Source organism: Typopeltis vanoorti, chromosome 8 (genome assembly GCF_054136105.1).
Source record: "Typopeltis vanoorti isolate ZY-2024b chromosome 8, IOZ_Tvanoo_1.0, whole genome shotgun sequence".
NCBI classification, from domain to species: Eukaryota; Metazoa; Arthropoda; class Arachnida; order Uropygi; family Thelyphonidae; genus Typopeltis; species Typopeltis vanoorti.
The window spans coordinates 32,408,902-32,429,688 of record NC_143556.1 but is presented as its reverse complement, the minus strand read 5'-3'; the positions used below and the strand labels follow the sequence as shown (position 1 = coordinate 32,429,688).

General features: G+C 34.7%; 1 protein-coding gene across 5 annotated transcripts in view; it reads left to right on the top strand.

Moving 5' to 3' along the window:
• Positions 1–20,250, top strand: part of LOC150103910 (uncharacterized) — a 589,709-nt gene extending 569,459 nt beyond the window's left edge. For all 5 annotated transcript variants that reach the window (XM_090397176.1, XM_090397175.1, XM_090397178.1 and 2 more), the window contains exon 25: positions 18,790–20,250. In XM_090397176.1, the coding sequence (XP_090253302.1) occupies positions 18,790–18,869 (80 nt within the window). In that variant the 3' untranslated portion in view covers positions 18,870–20,250. The remainder of the gene's footprint in view (positions 1–18,789) is intronic.
• Positions 20,251–20,787: the final 537 nt, after the last annotated feature.

The window sequence follows — 20,787 nt, the reverse complement described above, 5'->3', positions numbered from 1 at the left end:
CTCTTTATGCCCCTGCTGACATCCTCCTTATACAACTTCCAGGTATGTCCCCTTGTTATACCCCTTCCCCATACTACAAAAAATTTCTTTCACATTAATCCGGTAACAACCCTTTACCAACTTAAATGTATCAGTTAGGGGTGCTTTAGGATCAAGGCTGGATAAGTGGGAGGAGACCTCCACGTGGCCTTTTGGGGAATGCAGAGAACTGACCGGGGCTTCTGACTTGATGTCCAGTCCTCACCTTCTCATGGTGCACCTTGTTGGGTATCGACCTGGATAGTGAAGTAATGAGGATGGGCATGTTTTGAGTTATTGGCTTTAACCATAACTCAAAATGATGGTGTCACCTGGTTTCACAATCTCCCACTCCACCCCATTGTTTTTGTCAGGGACCAGGGTGAACAGCAAAAATTCAGCTGCTGGAGCAAACTCAAACCCCAGCTCAATCAGCAGAGATTAAGATTGGCACCAACAACATAACAAGCATGAATGGAAAAGAAATGGAACTAGCAGAAGAACTGCATAAGTACCAGATCAACATAATAGGTGTTACTTACTGAAAAAAAGAAGGCAAAAATGGGTTAGATCTTTCTAAGTAACAAATTACAAGATGTTATATTCAAGAAATAACAATTACGGAAAAGGAGTAGCTATAACATTAAACACTAAATATGGGGATAATCTTCTTGAATGGCAGGCAATATCAGATAGAGTGATTTGGGCAGAATGGACAATGAGACTTATTTGTGCTTATGGTCCCACAGAAGGTTTTAATAAGGAAGAAGTGGAGGAATTTTTTGAGGCATTAGAGAAGGCATTGTACAGAATGAAAATGGAAAAGTGGTCCTTGTTGGAGATCTAAACAGAAGAGTAGGAAATGATTAACAGACATATAAGAATGTTTTGAGAAACTTTGGAGAAAAGAGCAAAGCTAATAATAATGGTAAATATCTGCTAGATTGCTTCTCAGGACATGGACTAGTTCAGTGGTCGCCAAAGCGGTCGATATTGACCCCCAGGGATCGATATAACATTGTTAGGGGTAGATCGGGGGTTGATAGAAAAATATAAGGCATCATTGTATGGGTAATATTTAATTCAGTTAACTTGGATTACCTCCATCCTGAATGATAATGCAATTAAGAGTGAATCATGGGAACAGTGACATGAATAGGACCTGTAAGATGGAGCAAGGGAGGCCAATCAAGTAGGCCAAAATGACATATTTACCAGTAAACGGATGTCAGTGATTCCCGCCCGGATGGCGCAGCGGGTGCGAGATTGCAACACGTGTGAGGTTGCTTATTTACTTATACTTACATGTATCAGTCTCATTTCTGCACATCGACATACAAGTGAGCGTTAATGTTCTAAAATTCATCAACATACGTATTATAATTCAGTCGTTATTCATTCACGAATTAAACTTCTCTGTGTTGAAGAGTTGAGCAGGGCTGGTAGTTTTGTATAAATAACATACGTATAAATAACATACCTACTCACGTCCTATAGAAGGACGTGAGTAGGTATGTTATTTAGACTTATTACTTTTGCTTACTGACTTCAATTTTAATTATTTTGTTACAACCCCAGTAACCAGCTTCAGATTCTAAAACGAAATGCAGACAATATTTGTTAGAATATTTGAAACTTGGGTTTATTGCTTCATTAAGAAACGAAACGGGACCTATGTGTCTTCTTTGTAAGAAAAAAACTTTTAGTAACGATGCAATGAAACCAACAAAAATGAAAGATCATCTTCAAAGACTCCATCCCGATAAGAAAGATAAAGATCTTGACTTTTTTAAAGAACTGAAAGAGAAATACACACATCGACCAACTATAAAATCATTTATGAAAGCACCTGCCAAAGCTGACAATAAACAAGGATTAAGAGCCTCCTACAATATTTCTTCTAATGTAGCAAAAAAAGGAAAACCATATATAATTGCAGAGGACATTGTTATACCTGCAATCAAGGTAATTGAAACCATAATGAAAAAAGATTCTGGCCCTGTTTTAAAATGCTTACCATTGAGTGCGAATACCGTGAAAAGACGTATTAGTGAAATGGCTGAAGATGTAGAAAAAACTGTAGTATCAGAACTCAAAAATAGTGAGTTCTCCATCCACTTGATGAATCTACATTCGATAGTTCTATTCTTATGGCTTATGTAAGATATTACAGTAAAACCAAACATCAAATTATTGACGAATTTTTATTTGTAAAATATCTTGAAAGTGATGGAACAGGGTTGACAATTTTTCAGCGATTGCAGGAATATTTAAATAAGTATGATATTTTATTTACTAATATAACAACAGTAGCCACAGATGGCGCACCTGCAATAGTGGGCCGTTATTGAGATTTCACTGCCTTTCTGAAAGAAAAAGTTCAAAGTGTACGTGCTATTCACTGTATGTTGCAACGAAACCATTTGGTGGCAAAACCTCTCAGTGATGAACTGCATGATACTCTAAGAGTGTGTATTAAATCTATTAATCAAATTAGAACTCATCCTCTTAAATCGCGATTGCTTGCCAAACTTTGTGAAAATAATGATGAAGTATCAAACCAATTACTCTTGCATACTGAAGAAAGATGGTTGTCTAGAGGTGCAAGTCTACAAAGATTTGTTGAGTTGTTCGACTCAACCCTAGAATTTCTTACAGATGTTAATTTGTTTTTGAGTGATGAACTGAAGAGAAATAAGAATCATATTTTCTACTTGGCGGACTTATTTTCAAAATTTATGACGTACAGATCCGTCTACAAGGTAAAGATATCACGATTATTCAAGCTTGGACGATTCTTTTACGCTTCTAAGCTAAATTAGCCTTATTTAAATCATCATTGTTACGAAAAGATTTTCAGTACTTTTCGAATTTACGGCAATTGGAAGTAAAAGATGAAACAGAAATATACACAAAACATTTCAAAATTTGAGTGATGGTTTTAAATTGCGTTTATCAGATTTTGAAACATGCACATTCCAGATTAGATTATCACGCCATTTTCTGCAGATATTGAAAACATCGAATGTAACTTACAAGATGAACTTGTTGAATTGTCAGGTGATTTTGAAGCTAAGACGGCTTTTTAAAAATAGAACTTTAAGTTACTTTTGGACGAATATAAATGTCATAGAAAAATATCCAAACTTTCTGAAGTGGTACTCCCCTTTTTTGCTTGCATTTCCAAGCTCGTACATGATTGAAGCTGGTTTCAGCCATGTTACTTCCATTTTAGCAAAACAAAGAAATAAGCTATATATAGAATTCCGTTTGCGATTTAAGGCTGAAATTTACTAATTTTTAACCCAAAATTGCTAATCTTGTCAAGAGTTACGAAGCACATCCTTCACATTGACAACTTTAGTAAATTGCATACTAAGTTGATAAAAGTCTTATTTTCGTATATATAAGGAAGAGTGTATTATTATTATTTTGAAATTAAATTTTATATTTTATATATTATTTATCCCTCCTATCAAATATGTAATGTTAAGAAGGACGTCAAAAACAAAAACGTATCCCTTTGACGTTAAGCCAATATAATAATATATACTATATTATACATACAATAAACATGTAACTATAAAATAAACAATCTAAAAACTCACATAAGCGTCTTTTTTGCTTGTCCTATTATAATTACGTAATAGTAAAATAGAGGGGGTCGATAAAAAGTCAAGAAACTCTTGAAGGGGTCGACAGTCAAAGAAGTTTGGCAACCCCTGGACTAGTTATTACTAACACCATATTCTAAAATAAAAATGTCCACAAATTCACATGGAGGGAAGATGCAAGGAATAACAAATAAGAAAAGTCTCATTGACAATGTTATTGTTGACAGTGATGTTTTCTCACTGGTTCAGGACACAAGAGTATATAGAGGATTTGAAATAGGAAATGATCACCATTTAGTGTTGAGCAGGATAAAATTGAGCTTCATATTCAAAAGAAGAGTTTTGAAACAAATCAAAGTCAAACAGATGTGAACTGTAGACTCAAATACACAAACATTATTCAAGAAAAACTGAAAGAGTTCGAAAACAAGAATTAAACCTATGAGATTCAGTGGCAAATCCCTAAAGAAAACTTGATTGATTCAGCCAGAGAGGCATGTGGTGAGATAATCTGCAAGGATAGAAAAATCAAAACTTCATGGTGGACTCAGAAAGTTAAAGAAGCAGTCAAAGAAAAGAAGAAAGGATATCGCAAGTTCCTTACAAGTAAATAACCTTGTGCTCTTAGAGAATACAGAGAAAAATGCAAGAAAGCAAAGCATTGTGTAAAATTAACTAAACAAAAGTAATGGGAAGATTTTGGTAAGCACATTGAAAATAAATATCAGGTAGGTGGTAAAATGTACTCCAGTACATTTTATTGAAAAATGTACTGGAGTACAATTTTCAATAAAATTCTGAAAAGCTCAGAAATTTACAGTACTCAAGGAGAATGAGTACTGTAAAAGAATTTGAGATTATAAAGGAGACATTAAAATTGAGGTAAAGATATTCTCCATATATGGAGCAATTACTTTGAAAGATTGCTAAATGAAATGAATAGCAGTGACAGCATGTGGTTGAAAACGCTCAACAGGAGTGCCATCTAGAATATATATATCTCTACTTGAAGTAGAAAAGCTATCACAAACCTGAAATGCAGAAAGGCAACTGGATTAGATGATATTCAACCAGAAATACTAAAATATTGAGGTATAAAAATATTACAGTGGCTACACTGCATAATTCAGAGGGCCTGGTCAGAGGGTTGAATTCCAGATAATTTGAGTATAGCACTCACTCATGGTACCCATATATAAAAAAGAGAATAAAGCTGAATGTGCAAATTAAAGAGGAATTTCTCTACTGAGTGTTCCTTGTAAAATTTATGCAAGTATTATTAAGAAATGGCAAAGAAAAATTGTGGAGGAGAAGAATAAGCTGGGTTCAGGCCAAACAAAGGTTTTCAGGATCAGATTTTTACTTTAAGACAAATAATTGAGAAATTATGGGAATATAACAAGGATCTGTATTTAAGTTTTGTAGTAAATGCATATGAAAAGATTTCAAGATGAAAGTTGTTTAAAATGGTCAGTTATATGGTGTAAATGGGACATTATATCAAGCAGTACATAGTCTCTATTTGAGTTGTAAGTCAGCATATAGAATTCAAGGGTGTACTGGAAGATGGTTTGATGTTAAGTCAGGTGTGTGACAGGGGTTTATATTATCTCCACTGTTATTCTTAATCTACATGGATCACATTATGAAAGAAAGTGGTATTAAACCTTATATGAAGATTGGCGATGTTGGTTTCAGCTCTACTTTATGCAGATGATGTTATATTTTAAAATAAATTCTGTACAAGTCTGCAAGATTCCCTGACCAAGCTGAATAACTGCTTTAATAAATTTGGTATGAAAATCAGCTTTAAAAAGACAAAGTAAAAATAAGCAAAAACATTGAAAACATCGAATCTTTCTGGATGCCCATTATCTGACGCTGAAACTAGTGCATTAGCTAAAGGCCTTGATTTTGCCATAATACCTAAACGCATTCCTTATCTTGATTTTTTGCATAATATCGAACGTAATTTGACAGGACTTTCTAGCGAAGATGCTAATAAACCATGATTAGATGTTGCGGCTTCTCTTTTTAAAAAGCAAGTTACTGCCATGTAATTTATCAAATACTGAAATCCATGGGCTAACTTCATTAAGAAAAAATAATGAAATATATATTTCAAAAGCCGATAAAGGAAAAGCTGTTGTGATCATGGATAAAACTGATTATGAGAGAAAAGTAACCAGCCTTTTACAAGATACCTCCACCTATCAAGAAATCAATCATAATCCAACAAATTTTTGCAAATTAAACAATTAAATAAGTTGCTTGATGAAGTTATCAATTGGGATCAAAACTTTGTGGATAAACTGCACACTCATTTTGGAAAACTCCTCGCTTATATGGCGTCCCAAAAATCCATAAAGAAGGTTATCCAGTAAGACCCATCGTGAATTGTATTGACTCTCCCACTTATCAAATTGCTAAATTTTTGTCACGTTCATTAACTGCCTTTACTGGACATTCTAGGTCTTTCATCAAAAATTGGACACATTTTCTTGAAAAAATCAAGGATGTTCAAATCAAAGAGTCTGACTTACTAGTCGGTTTTCATATTGTTTCCTTTTTTGCCAATATTCCATTAGCTGACACAGTCAACTTATTATACCCTCCAGATATTGCAAAGATTTTTGAATTCGTTATACATTCAGGTTATTTCAGCTGGAAAACAAGATCTACAAACAAGTTGAAGGTACTGCCATGGGTAGCCTCTGTCTCCACCTTTGGCAAACTATTTTTTCAAACGTCTGGAAGACACCTTGTTTTCATCCATTCATCCCCAACCCTCTCTTTGGTTTCGTTATGTCGATGATGTTTTTGCTATTTGGCCACATGCTGAAGAGGAACTTACCACATTTCTACAACAGATAAATAGCCTTCACACACGCATTCAGTTCACCATGGAAAAAGAAAAGTCTGGTAGTTTACCATTCTTGGACATCCTCCTTACACATACATCCTCTGGTACTTTGTCTACAAGTGTCCATCAAAAACCTACTTTTATTGGCAGATACATTCATCAAAAGTCTGCTCATCACACCTCTCAAAAAATTGGCATTATCAAATCTTTAATTAATAAAGCACATAAAGTGTGCTCCTCTCCATCAAGCTTACAACAAGAACTTTTCACTATAAAAAGATTAATAGAATCTAATGGTTACAACTCTAATCAAATCCAACAGATAATTGACTCCTATGTTCCAACACCTCAGGATTCTTCAACAGACTGCTGAGTTCCAATCCCTTACATTTCAGGCATCTCAGAACCTATAGGCAGAATTTTGAAGAAGTATCATCTTATTCCCACATATTTTCCTATCAACAAAATTTCTCACTTATGCCATCTACAAAAGACAATCTCTCACCTCTATCATTGGCTGGTGTTTATCATATTTTGGACAAACAGGCCGTTCTGGAAAAAAGAATGAAGGAACATCAATATTATATTGAATACATGAAACCTCGTAAGTCTGGTCTAGCACAACATAGCATTGACACTAATCATAATATCCAGTGGGATAAAGCTTGTCTTCTCCACAGATGCAGGTTTAAATATGAACGCTTTTTTTAAAGAAAGTTGCGAAGCTCTCTTACGTCTGCCGAATTTAAATCGAAATGACTGTCTCTCTCTCTCCCCCAAAAGTTTGGGAGACTCTTATTTTATGCAACCATCAATGAAATAATTATCTTTAAAGAATTATTTAATAATATTTTAGTAATTAATCTTCTGGCATGCAGCAACAATTTATTTGGTGATCCACCAACTGTTCTGTACTTTGTATTCCATTCCTTTAACTGTTTGTTCTACACTGAGGATGTACATTTACTTTCAGTACGAAATATTTGTACCTTTATTTAATTAAAGTTATTACTGTGGTCTATACGTGTTCCATTATTAAACAAGTGTTCTTTGCCAGGATAGCAGGGAAAAGACCCAGATGCAGGTGATTGGTATAGTAAAAAGTACCTTCCTTAGAAGACAGAAATATAAGATCTGATAATATTGGAATGTTGAGAGATAACAGAGATCTGGTGGAAAATTGTTGATAGGAATTTAGTAATGATGTAACTATTCATGTAAGACTATCATAAAGATCCTTTATACCCCCTGAGGGTATATGTCAGGAATTTGTTGATGAATGTCTGGATCCTTTCCAATATATCCTCATCACCATGAAAACTAGGGGACAAATCTGTACATATTAATCCATACGAGACCTGATCAAGGACTTATACAATGGAACCAGAACCTCTTTATTTCCAAGTTAAGGTCCTCTGCATCATTGCCATAATTTGTAATGTCTCCACATCCTATGCAATGTGACCTCTGAATTTCAGATGATTCTTGTCCACCACCACTCCAAGGTCTTTTATCACCTCAACTTCTTCCAAAATTTTCCTGCAAAGTGTATACTTTGCATCCCATTGTTGCCTACTAAATTTCAAAACCTTACGCTTGGCATCATTGAATTGACAGTTCCATACTATTGCTCACTCACACAATCTATTCAAATCCTCCTGTAAGGCCACAACGTCTACATGATCCCTCATCACTCTTCCCAGTTTTACATCATCTGCAAACAGTTGTATATCACTAGTCACTTGCCTCTTTTGAGATAATGCCTCTGCATACATACACTACTTGCTGATACCTATCCAATAGCCATTCACTTATCCAACTCACTACTCTGTCATCTATTCCCATCTGCTTTGTTTTAGTGACCAACTTGTGGCAATCTATCAAAAGCCTTTGCAAAATCTAAGTATGCCACTGTATATGCAGCTCCCTCCCTCCCTTTTAACAAACCCACTGACAAGCACAAAGAATACCATTGGTCAACCCACTTTTGTGTCCTATATCTCACCAACCTCTCCAATAACTTAACTACAACTCCAGATATGCTGATTGGCCTACAATTTGTTGTCTTAACCTTATCACCACCTTTGTGAAGTGGAACAATTTTGCCTTTCTTCCACTCCTTTGGAACTTGTGCTTTGCAAGACACATGGTGATATGTCATCAATATATAAAGTGCAGTTCAGAAGCGTTAAGAGTATTGTACAGAAAGCTAACTCAGAATATGAAAGGAAACTGGCTGTGCAGACTAAACGCAATCCAAAAGAGTTTTATTGTTATGCTGCAAGTAAAAGAAATAATAAGTGTGTAAGAATGACTTTACTGAATGCAGATGGTACAGTAGTCATGAGATGGGTCATGATCAGATGAGATTGTTCAAATAATGAGTGCTCACTTTGCTAAGATCAATCAACCAGGTATATGTGATATGGTGCTACCAATACATTGCATGAAGAGCTAGAGGTATATGAGAATGAAGTTTAAGAGCTGTTGTGTAACCTGGATGAGCAGTAGTGGCAAATGAAATATCATCATGTACGCTATAAAATTATTGAACCAAACTGGCTAGACCCTCGACATGTTTGTATGAGTTTCAGATCAGGAAAGATACCACACGAATGGGTAAAAAATGTAGTTCCATTGTACAAGAGTAGTGCAAAAACCGATATATCTTACTTCTGACCTATCAGTATCTCTGGAGTGGTAGTGACGATTTTAGAGAAGTTAACTTTTTAACTTGTATCCAAAAGAGATAATTGAGCTGTTTATGGGCTGACAGGCAGTCTGTACTTTGCAAGAAACAACTCGGGTTTACTAAAGGGAGGTCGTGGTTTAGCAATTGGCTCATATTTTATATATAATGTTATGACTAAGTTGGATAAAGGGAATGGGTATGCTATAATACACTTGGACTTTGCTAAGGCATTTGATAGAATGTTACATGAAAGACTGTTGCATAAACTTAAGAAAATAGGATGGAAATATAAACTATTGACTTGGTTAAGTGAGTGGTTGATGGAAAGAAGTATATGGTGGGTGTGAATCTTCCAGATTTAAGGTGACCAGTGGTGTGTCAGAGATCAGTCCTTGGACCATTGTTGTTCAATCTGTATGTCAATGATATTGGGAACACTCTGTTAGGATATATGGAATTGTTTCTTGATGAAGCTATAACAGGAAGGACAATCAGAGATGCTGCTGATATCCAGCACTTTCAGAATGATTTGAATAGACTGGAAATGTGTGCAAATGATAATTGCTGTCAATTTAGTGTTACTAAGTGTAAAATTATGCACATTAGTATAGCATAATGAGACATCCAGTGGCATATTATATGGGAGGATTATGTTATGAGAAACTATAGTGGATAGGAATTTGAAGTTCCAAGGTTGCATAGCAAAAATTGCAAATACAAACCCGGAAGATAATTGGGATATTGAACAAACAAAGGATAAGGAAGTCATTTTTGTCTTTTTGCAAAGACAAAATGACTTATATGACTGCACCTGGACTGCTGTGCACAGATTTGGTCTCCTGAGTTTGGAGAGGGATCAAAAAGCTGCGAAAAGGGTGCAAAGATGGACAGCACAGGACTGGACAGTAGAAAGAAAAGTGATATGATAGAGGTCTATTAACTTCTGAATGGTTGTTACAGGGTATTGTGTGATGAATTTTTTTGTTATATGGAAGTTGGAGAGGACACAGAGGATATCCATGAAAGTTTGTGTGAGGTTAAGAAAAGAATGAGAGGTAGAATTTTCTCTTCTAGAGCAGTGAGTAAGTGGAACAGTTCACCTGGTGAAGTGGTGTATGCATCTATTGGAATGAGTTTATGAGAATGCATTGATAGAATGCTGGCATAGGTAATGTATGATAATGACTTGTCCTTGCCCATATACAGTACTAACGTACTATGGGTTGACCAGCCAACCTCTCGTATATAGGCCCAACATTTAAAAAAAAAAAAAAAAAAAAACACCTGGAAATCTCAGGTAATAATGTTTCTATGTTGGTTTGAACATAACAATCTGCATTTAATATTAATTTAATTCTTGGATGTTTAGTTTTTTAAAGCTTGATGTTTTCTGATCATAACTGAATGGCTGTAATTTGCACCAGAAAAGAAGCGTATGTACTAGTTATACAGGGCCATGTAAACATTTGGTTTTTAACTCACTTTCTTAATGATGTTATTTCATGATGAAGTAACTTCTTCCTTCAGACTTTAAGCTGTTAGCTTTAATCAATGTTTCTCTTGAGTTACTTGGATCTCTTTTTCTCTTTTCAGATAATTTGTAATTGTTGGCATATAGTGGAAAATTTTCTTGTTCCCTCTTTTTTATATGATTTCTCCATTCTTCTCTGTAAATTTTCTGTTAAGTATTATTTTCTCAGGCATCACCATGGGTCTACCTTGGAACATTATGGATGTATTGTTGCTAATCCCAAAGCTGTTGCAGACACTTTGGGAGAAAATTTTGCCAGAATCTCACAACAGTTTCCTATCCTGATTTTTTAATTTTGAAAGAACGTCAAGAAACAGCAACTAAGTTTTTGTACCAAGGAGATTGAGCCATACAATTGGCCATTTGTTAAGAAAGAACTAAAAAGAGCACTTCTCCTTTCTCACCCTAGCGCAGTTAGCCCTGATGATACCCATTACGAGATGACAAAACATCTCCCATCATCTTCTATGGATCTTCTTCTCTTAATATATAATGTTATATTTACAATGGAAGAGTTTCCAGACTCTTGACATAAGTCAATTGCCATTGCTATTCTCCCAAATCCAGGCAATGATCCTTCCCAGGCCAACAATTATCATCCCATTGCCTTGACTAGCTGTCTTTGTAAGGTTTTGGGAAAAACGGTAAACGTAAGGCTTCTCTGGTACTTAGAAAGCAACAAACTTCTTTCCAACACGGTGTCTACGAAACCTACATTGTGGCTTTCATAGAAACCAATCAACTTTGTACCATTTGGTCCGTTTAGAAACATGTTTAAGAAATGAGAACATGTGGATTTTAGTGTTCTTTGACATGGAAAAAGCCTATGACACAGCCTGGAGATATGGCATATTAAAAAACCTATTTAATCTTGGTCTGAGAGGGGTACCTTCCTGTGTTTATTAAAAATCTCTCTCCAGCCATTTCTTTCAAGTCCAAGTAGGAAGCACATTATCCTGGCCATATCAGCAAGAAGGTGAGGGGGGGGGGGGGCTCTACAAGGCTCTAAGTGTGACCTTCTTTACTATTAAACAGTGGTTAAATTCTAAACGAATAAGCTCTGGGGCCCTTAAAGTAAGGATCATAAATGTGAGGCTTTTTCTAGATTGTCACAACACTTTTGAAAATTTTATTTATTTATTTATTCAGGTGGAGTAAAGCCATCAGGCCTTCTCTTCCACGCCACCAAAAACATTAAATACAGATACAAATACAAAATTACAAATTAACATAATACTTCTAGCATATTAAAAGATAATTCAATTTAAGATAACATTAGGTTATATGAGCGTGTTTCATTTGTTTTGCAATATGATTCACTATCTCAGTGCATGTTACATTACTATGTAAAGCATGCCCCACATCTGACCTATTAAGAATCTGAAGATCAATTAATTTTGGATATCTACAAAAGGACGATTAAGTTTTGCAATATAATTATACAGTGCGAAATACACAACACTTGATTTCGTGAGTTAAAAAGTTCTATTCTATAATGTGTCGCAATGAATTCTCACTTTTACTACTAATAATTGCTTCTGCACTTTTGTGAGATTTGGTACCTCTATATTTGTGAATTTTCTTTCTGAGTTGCTTTTGTTGGCATTATTTAGACCAGACATGGGCAACCTTTCCTAGCTTGGGGACCAAATTATTATTCTGTCTCCGAGTCAAGGACCAGACCAAATTATTAAATAAAATAAATTAATATTAAATGAATTAAAACAAGTTGCTACTTCATATTTTATAATATAATGAATGACATAACAATTTAATGTGAAGATTGGCCTTGTACTTCAACTATGAGATTATCAATATTGACGTTAATATTACTTAAGGATAATCGCATAGAATTTTCGAGGTTTTCGTCCGTTATTCTTGTCCAAATTTTTGATTTATTGTATTTCATCCTCGAAAAAAACTGTTCACACATATGTGTGCTGCCGAAAAGACAAATGATTTTTCTTGAAAAGGTGCGTAAATTTGTATATTTTTCTTCCACCAAATAAAATTTATAAAAATCCGTCAAAGCAATGTTGTTAAATTGTGATTTTAGCGCTAAATCCGCCTGAAGCTCAATAAGTTCCATCTGTAAGTTTTCTGGCACATTATTTACATCAGCATCCATTGGACGAGCAAATATAGCAAATGTGGAGTCTTTGCTTTTGAAGTTGGCAAACCTTGTGTCAAATTGCTATATTAGTTCCTTCAGTTCATTTCCATAACAAATATAAGGGATATTTTTATGAGTTGCTAGAGTAGGAAAATGATAACAATTTTTAGCTCTTACCTGACTTTCCAACAATCTTAGTTTATTACAAAAAGCTTTGACATGTCCATGCAGTTCATGAACCAATTGTCCTTGTTTTTGCAATTTAAGATTCAGTTTGTTTAGGTATCCAGTGACATCTACAAGGAATGCTAAATCACACACTCACTCATCATCTTTTACTTGGTTAATTGTGTTTCCTTTTATGTCCATAAAATCTGCAATGTCTTTTCTCAGATCATAAAATCGTTTTAACATTTTACCTTTACTCAACCACCTCACTTCACAATAATAAGACACATCTTCATAATCCGAAAATAGGTCTGCCAAATACTCCTTAAATTGGTGGTGATTAAGTGCACGTGACTTAATGAAGTTAATACTGGCTACTACAACTTCCATAACATTTGTGAATTTAATCGATTTTGCACACAGATTTTGTTGATGGATAATGCAGTGAGAATTTGTTAAATTTTCTGGATGGATCTGTAGTTCTATTGCTCTTTCATGAACTATTCCAATAAATCTCTTCTGTGCACCAACCATTGCAGGAGCTCCATCAGTGTATATGCCAGATAGTGAACTCCATTTAAGCCCAAATCTCTCGAAGACTGTGTTGACTGTTTCAAATATATCTTCACCGATAGTTCCTTTTAACGGCCGAAGCACCAATAATTCTTCTGTGATGTTGAAATCCGCATCAACTCCTCGAATAAATATTGCTAGTTGTGCTGTATCAGAGGCATCGGTGCTATCATCCAAAGCAATTGAAAATGCTTCCATTCTAGCAATCTTCTCTTTTAAACTTTTTTTGATATCATCATCCATAATTTCTATCCGTTGGACAACAGTACGTCTCGACAAACAAATATTCTCAAAGTCTTTTTTTCTTTTCAGGACATATTATACTTGCAACATCCAGTAGACATTCTTTGATAAATTCTCCTTCACCAAATGACTTAGAATGCTTAGCGATTTTTTTCGCTTACCACAAAGCTGGCTTTGACAATGCTGTGGTGCTGCATTCTATGCTTATTGAACATTGATCCGCATGTCTCAAAATAAAGTGTCTCTTCAAGTTGTATTCTTTGTTGACGGATACGGTTCGTTGCACAGCAAACATACAGGCAAACCTTTATTCAGAATAATAATCCTCCATCCAGTTGTCTTGAAATTGACGATTCTCTGCATCTACTTTTTTTTTTTTTTGCAATAACCCTTGACATTGTCCCAAATTTATAAGCGATATTCAGAACTATCAAACAAAACTGTCTTCTACACCGCAGGCACTGAACACAACACAATTCAACATCAACACAGGCACCGAACAGAACATAACATCAATGCAGGCACTGAACAAAGCACAACATCAATGCAAGTACCGAACTGACATGTTGTAACACGTTCACACACACCGCTAGTCAAAGTGAGAAAGAGACCTTGGTTTGAGAAAACATAGTGCATTTTGCGCAAGTCATATGATGTCAGCTTAATGTGAGTTAGTAGAACACACCATGTTTTCTCCCACCATGAATCAGACAAACTTTGTTGAAATAGATTACGGCCAGATCCGGGCCGGGGGTTGCCCATATATGTGGTTTAGACTCTTCCACTTTAATGCGTATTAATCCATTTATCCACTCTGATGCTATATCCTGATGTGAAGAACGTGCGCCTAGGGTCTGTACCTCTGCTCATGTTATATGCCCCAAACCTCCGTACTTACAAAATAACCAGTTGTATTTATCTTTGAATGCTATCCACTGGTCAAGTGTCCAGCAAGTCTGCAAATCTTTCCTTTCGTTCAATGTATTAATATTATCGCATTGCAACAGATGGGAATCCTTTGTTTCTGTGGATTCATTATAGACTTCTTTCTCTTCAGAAACTACACACAAACTATTATTACAAACTCATTTTGTATTATCACTGTCATCCAAGCTATGTTTCCGTTTAAAGAAGGTACCAATGTATTTATCCATAGTTGAAATAGTAGGCCTACATAAACATAAAAATATTACACGATTTTCTTTGTGCTTCTCACAATCAGGAACTCTGATAAACAGCTGCAAATCTGCCATTCTATTGTTGGTTACTGACTGTTGCTGACAGTGTTGCCAACCAAAAAAGACAAAATATCGCTATGAGTCTGTCAAAATTCTGCTACACTATGCTGGAGCAACCCTCATCTATCGTCCTTCAATTGTTCAGTGCACACACAGAGCAGCCCACTCTGATTTCCTGCCCATCTATACTGATGGTTTAAGATCAGGGATCTCTGTTGGCTGTGCTGCTGTGTTTCGTAACATTACAATCTCCAACTAGATCCCACTGGAATAGAGTAATTGTGCATATCAAAGTAAACTCCTACCAAAAGTGTATAATCCACACCCAGTGCTTGGTGAGGTGCTACACCTCTTGTACAAAATAAAGACATCTTAATTTTGATGTTCGGTTGTGGTAGTTTGAGATTCCCAGCCATGTTGGAATTAAAGGAAATGACATCACAGATGCAGTTGTTAGATCAGCTCATGCATTTTCGACATGTTGCTTGACAGTCCCTTATACTGACTACACCCAGTTTATAAAATTGAAGTTAATTGCCCAGTGGCAACACTCCTGACAGGAAGCACTGATGAACAAATTGCATGAGGTTAAGCCTGAAATTAAGCATCGGCAGTCTAGTCAATATAGGAACAGGAGAGAGGAAGTTGTTCTTGCTAAGTTCTGCATGAGTGATAGTCATCTTGAACATTCTTATTTGCAACCTGCCTATGTGTGAGAAATGCAACACCCATCTTACCATTAGTCATATTCTGGTGGAGTGCAAGCACATCACATGAAAGGAAAAAGGACATTTTATTTATCTGACCAAGTCCTATATACTCAACCAGATGTTATCAGACTTCGACAGATTACATGACTTTTTTAGACTTTTTCCAAAACATTAATTTATATTATTCACTACTTTATCTCCTTGTAACTATTTATTTATCTATCAACACATGTGTATTGTTGTAACCTGTGTCCTGGTGCAGTATGATCTTCACTACCCTTGCACCATAAAACCACAAATCATTCAATCGGTGAATCAAAGACTCACCATGGGGGACCCAAGCTATTATTCACATTATTCCTAATATTTATTATACCCTTCCTTGAACTGATTCACCAACAAAGCACTCATAACTGCCTCCAGAAACCTGTTCCATCCAAATAAAATCTGATCCTTGCTACCACACTCCTTTGCAATTTCCTGGATTCCCTTTCTCTCCCTTCCTGCCATGTTTTGGAGAAGAAAAAATCTTCTGTGTCACTCCTATAAAGCCTCTTTAATAGCTTATATGTTTTTATCTTATATCCTCTTTTTACTCTGTTCTAGTAGCATTTGTAATCCACAGACCTTCAATCTGTCCTCATACACCTATCATTTGTCTGTCTGCAATTGTTCAACATGCACAGAGCAGTCCAATTGAATTCTTGCCCATCTCTGCTGTCAAGATCTGAGAGTCTTCTGATGGTTGTGCCGCTGTGTTTCATGACCTTATTATATGCAATGAGATCCACTTGGGTAGCAGTAATTACAAAGTTGCATGCCAATCGGTTTGTGGTGTGTGCAATAAAAGAAAATCACCATGAAAAATGTATGCTTTATGCCAATTCTTTGAATCAGCATAAATTGAATTCATTTCTGTAGAAAAATATTTCCAACAAAAAAAAAAAAATTCTGTTGTGTAGTATGTTCCATTTTTTGTACTGATGATACCTCCAGTACATAAGCAAAAATGCTGTGTAATCTATTAGTTCTACTTACATTCCTATTTTAGAAAGAGTATCTTGCTAAGAACATAGTGAAAATACAACCTATATCATACTTCTTCAAGGATAATAACCTTAGTGCATTTAATGTATAATATTAATTTGTTTCACAGCCTATAGGCAGAATTTTGAATGAGTTTTAGTATAGTAACAGGGGGGGAAAATACACAAAGATCAAAAGTGTGTATTCATGTGTGTGTGTGTGTGTGTGTGTATTCAAAGAGATTAAAAATATATTGTTTATAACAAAGGTTTTAGTTGTTTTTTCTAGAGAAAAGTTAAATAACAGTTTTTGTGAATCCACAACCTCCCAAGTGAGGATCACATGATCATTCTTTGTAGTCAGAGGCAGGCCACCTTTGTTATGGATAGATCTGACCCCCATTGACCAGATCCATCACTCTCATCTCCTGAAGTTCTCTCTATCATGTTTCAAATTAGTAAGATAGCAGATGATACAATTACAGGCTCTCACTAAAGCCTATAATAATTTATGGACCAAAAACTTCTCCGTCTTATTCCTGATGCTTAAGCATCAGGATGCATAAACTGTATCATCTCCTTCGGCCTCCAACTGCCTTTACATGTGTATTGACTGCCTATTTGATTTCATATCTTGAGTGACTTATATTTCACTCCATACAACTTACTCTGAATCCATTTAAGTGCAGCTTTATATAAGTCCATCCATCCATCACATTCAGTGCATAAGTCTATGTACTGAATGGAATAGTATGTAAGGAATTCCTTTTACACAACTGATCATTGCCCTCCTCCTCCTCTCACCTCTGTCATAGCATGACAGCAAACTTAAAACCTTCACATTGTTGCCCTTCTTCCGGTAACTCTAATGACACCTTTCTGTCATCACTGTCAGCCAAAACTATTAATTCTTTCACCTTACCTAACAGCTTCATTAATGTTATTAATTTTTGCACTAGGGAAACAAAATTATACAATATACTTGCTAAGTCACACATTCTTGTTCTTACTTCACATTTTCCTTTTTCCTCTTCTCAGCTCAATCATTTGTCTGCAGTCTTTGATCTCATGCTTTATCCTGTGAAAGATGACCCCACATAAGTGTGCTATTTCATTCACACGATCCTCTTTGTTCTCCTGACCTTCCACCACCACACTTTTAACATTACTGCTGACGCTAACATTTTCCAGACTCATCAATGTTCTCTACTCCAATGTTGCATGTTTTACTCTCCTCATACAACTGGCACTCTCTCTGAAAACACTTCCTAAATATTTGCTCACCAGTCTTACTTTCCTCCCACAAATCTTTCAGCTTTCACAACAAATACATCTCACATGTAGTGCACCAAACAAAATCCCGCATATTCAACTCAGCCAACAAAAACTTCTTGACTGAATTGTGGTGTGCCAACATGATCTATTGCATGTTGGTACCATATTGGCAATATCTACTTTAATACAAGCTTTTCTTAAATCTAAATAACTGGATTATCACATATTCATAAGAAAACAAAAAATTACAACAAATTAACTTAATATATCTTTAATTATGCCAACCTGGTTGGCCAAGTGGTTAGTGTATCCACTCTACAGCCAAAAGGCTGCAGGTTTGAATCCGCCATGAGCTTGGATGTTTGTGATTGTCTGTGAAATACTAGTGGTAATTGTGGTTCATTGTAGTTGGTGGATTGTGGGTGGTGAAGATGGAGAGTTATAGAGTAGATGCTCTCCCTCGATGAGTCTTTGGACTCCCTGGAAGTGTCAAGTAATAATAATAATAATATCATTAATTAATATCTGAAAAAATACTTAGTTTTCAGCAGTACTAAAAACATGCATCTTTCTCAATTTCGCCTTGAATCCAAAATTATGCAACCTAATTAAGAAAAAAAGTTAACGACATTTTTTCATTACTATTATGTTATTTTTAAATTATATGCATTGTTATTTCTGATTTTTTAACTGTCTAAAAATGATCCTTTTTCTGTCTTTTCACAGTGCATAAAACAAAGAAGCTCTTAAAAAAAGCAAGTAAACGTTATCCTGAAGATCCTGTCCAAAGTTCCACTCCAAGATGATAAGCAATATCATATTTAGAATTATGTTCTGCAGTTACATTTATGAAAAACTATAAGATATTTTGCTCAATGTGCCAACACAATGTGTCTTATATATATATACTTTAAAAGACTTAGTAGAAATAAGTTTTTAAATTGATGTAGATCTGACAAAACTGGTTAATTAAGGAAGGTTCTTTGTGTATTTTTTTTTCCCTGTACATATATCCTAAAGAGAAGAAAGGACAAGAGAAGAAAAATAAACAGCATTTTTTAACAGAATGTGAATTAACATTTTCTTTACTTAAAACCATTCCTTCTTAATTTAATTGTAATTTGTATCCTTCTTTTCTTCTTACTGTTAATTTTCCATTCATGTATTTATGTAAAATATTTTAAAATGCAGCCATCACTAAACAACACCTGTGATAATTGTCCGTTACCTTGTGGTTCAAATCTGCACATGCATATATATATATATATATATATATATATGTGTGTGTATGTGTGTGTTACAAATATTACATGTTAATTTATAATTTTTTTATTTTATCATTGTATATTAAATTCAAATAATTTCAAATGTAAAATGCCTGTAAGATTATTTTTATGGCATTTACATTAATCAGCATTGAAATCACAATAAGAAACCTGGTAGAGTTATATATATAAATATCAATATTAAACCTTTATTCAAAACTCAAAATTCATTCTTAAATTATGTCAGTACTTAGAAATCAGCTTAAATACTGAGTTGATATTATTGTTGTGCATATTACTAAAAGTAACTAATTTACACTGACGAAATACTTTTAGCTATGCTGTTGTCTGTAAACATGTAATTAGCTTATATATTTCTTTCAAGAAATTTTTCTGAAGCTCTGTAATTGTCTATTGTACTTCTAAAAACTGAAATAAGCTTGTTACATGTTAGCCATGCAAATTAATGAAAAATAACAGTTTCAGTTTTGTTGTAAATTTTGTTGTAAATCTTGGCCAACAGAAACTGATAAATTTAAATGTTCACTTAGTTTTAGTTTCCATCATCCATAGAATATAACTGCTGTTCTGTATATACCACACTGAAATCAAAACTGGTTGATCTGCACAATATAGTGTGCTTTCCTGGAGATTTCTAGGAATCTTATATTTATGCCATCCAATATGGGTTATTGTTGATCTGTGTCTTTATACTGTAGATATAGAAATAGGAATACATACTTCAGTCATTGTACTTTTTTATTTTTTTTTATCAGTATAATGTACAGTATTTGATACCAATTTATAGTTCTGAATTTCATGTACAAATTAATAAGGACATGTATTATATATATTTGTATAAAAGTAACGATATAAGAACCAGTTTGTACATCCGTGAAAATAAAGTTGTATTTTAAATTTTTTTGTGATTACTCCTTTTTATCATTGAATTGATGTAAATTTCTTAAAATTTATACTAGCAGGAGCAGTGATTTCAAAAGTTTCTTTAAAACATTATCTTTCCTCTGTGTAATAATGTACAAGCATTTTAAACTAACAGATTATTCTTGCTAACAAATTATTTTGACATAATATTGGAAAAAGAATTACCTAAACCCTCATTGTCTCAATCAGTTTACTGTATTGAAATTTTTTTAGCATGGCACCGTGCTTGTGGGGTTTGGTTAGGACCCTTCAGTAGTTTGTTATAGTGGGATTTGCTACAGGTCAGCTGTAACATCTTTAGTCAGCATAATATGGATAGACTAAACTAAATGCCAGCTTTACTAGTAAATCTTAATGTGTCAGTTTGCTATACATTTAGTAAAATGAAATAAAAGATCAATATTTCTTAATGAGTGCTAAAACCAACTTCTCCAGCCACCAGTATGGATTCTGCCATTCAAGATCCACTGCTGACCTCTTAGTTTACATCACCCACTGCTCTACATGTGCATTG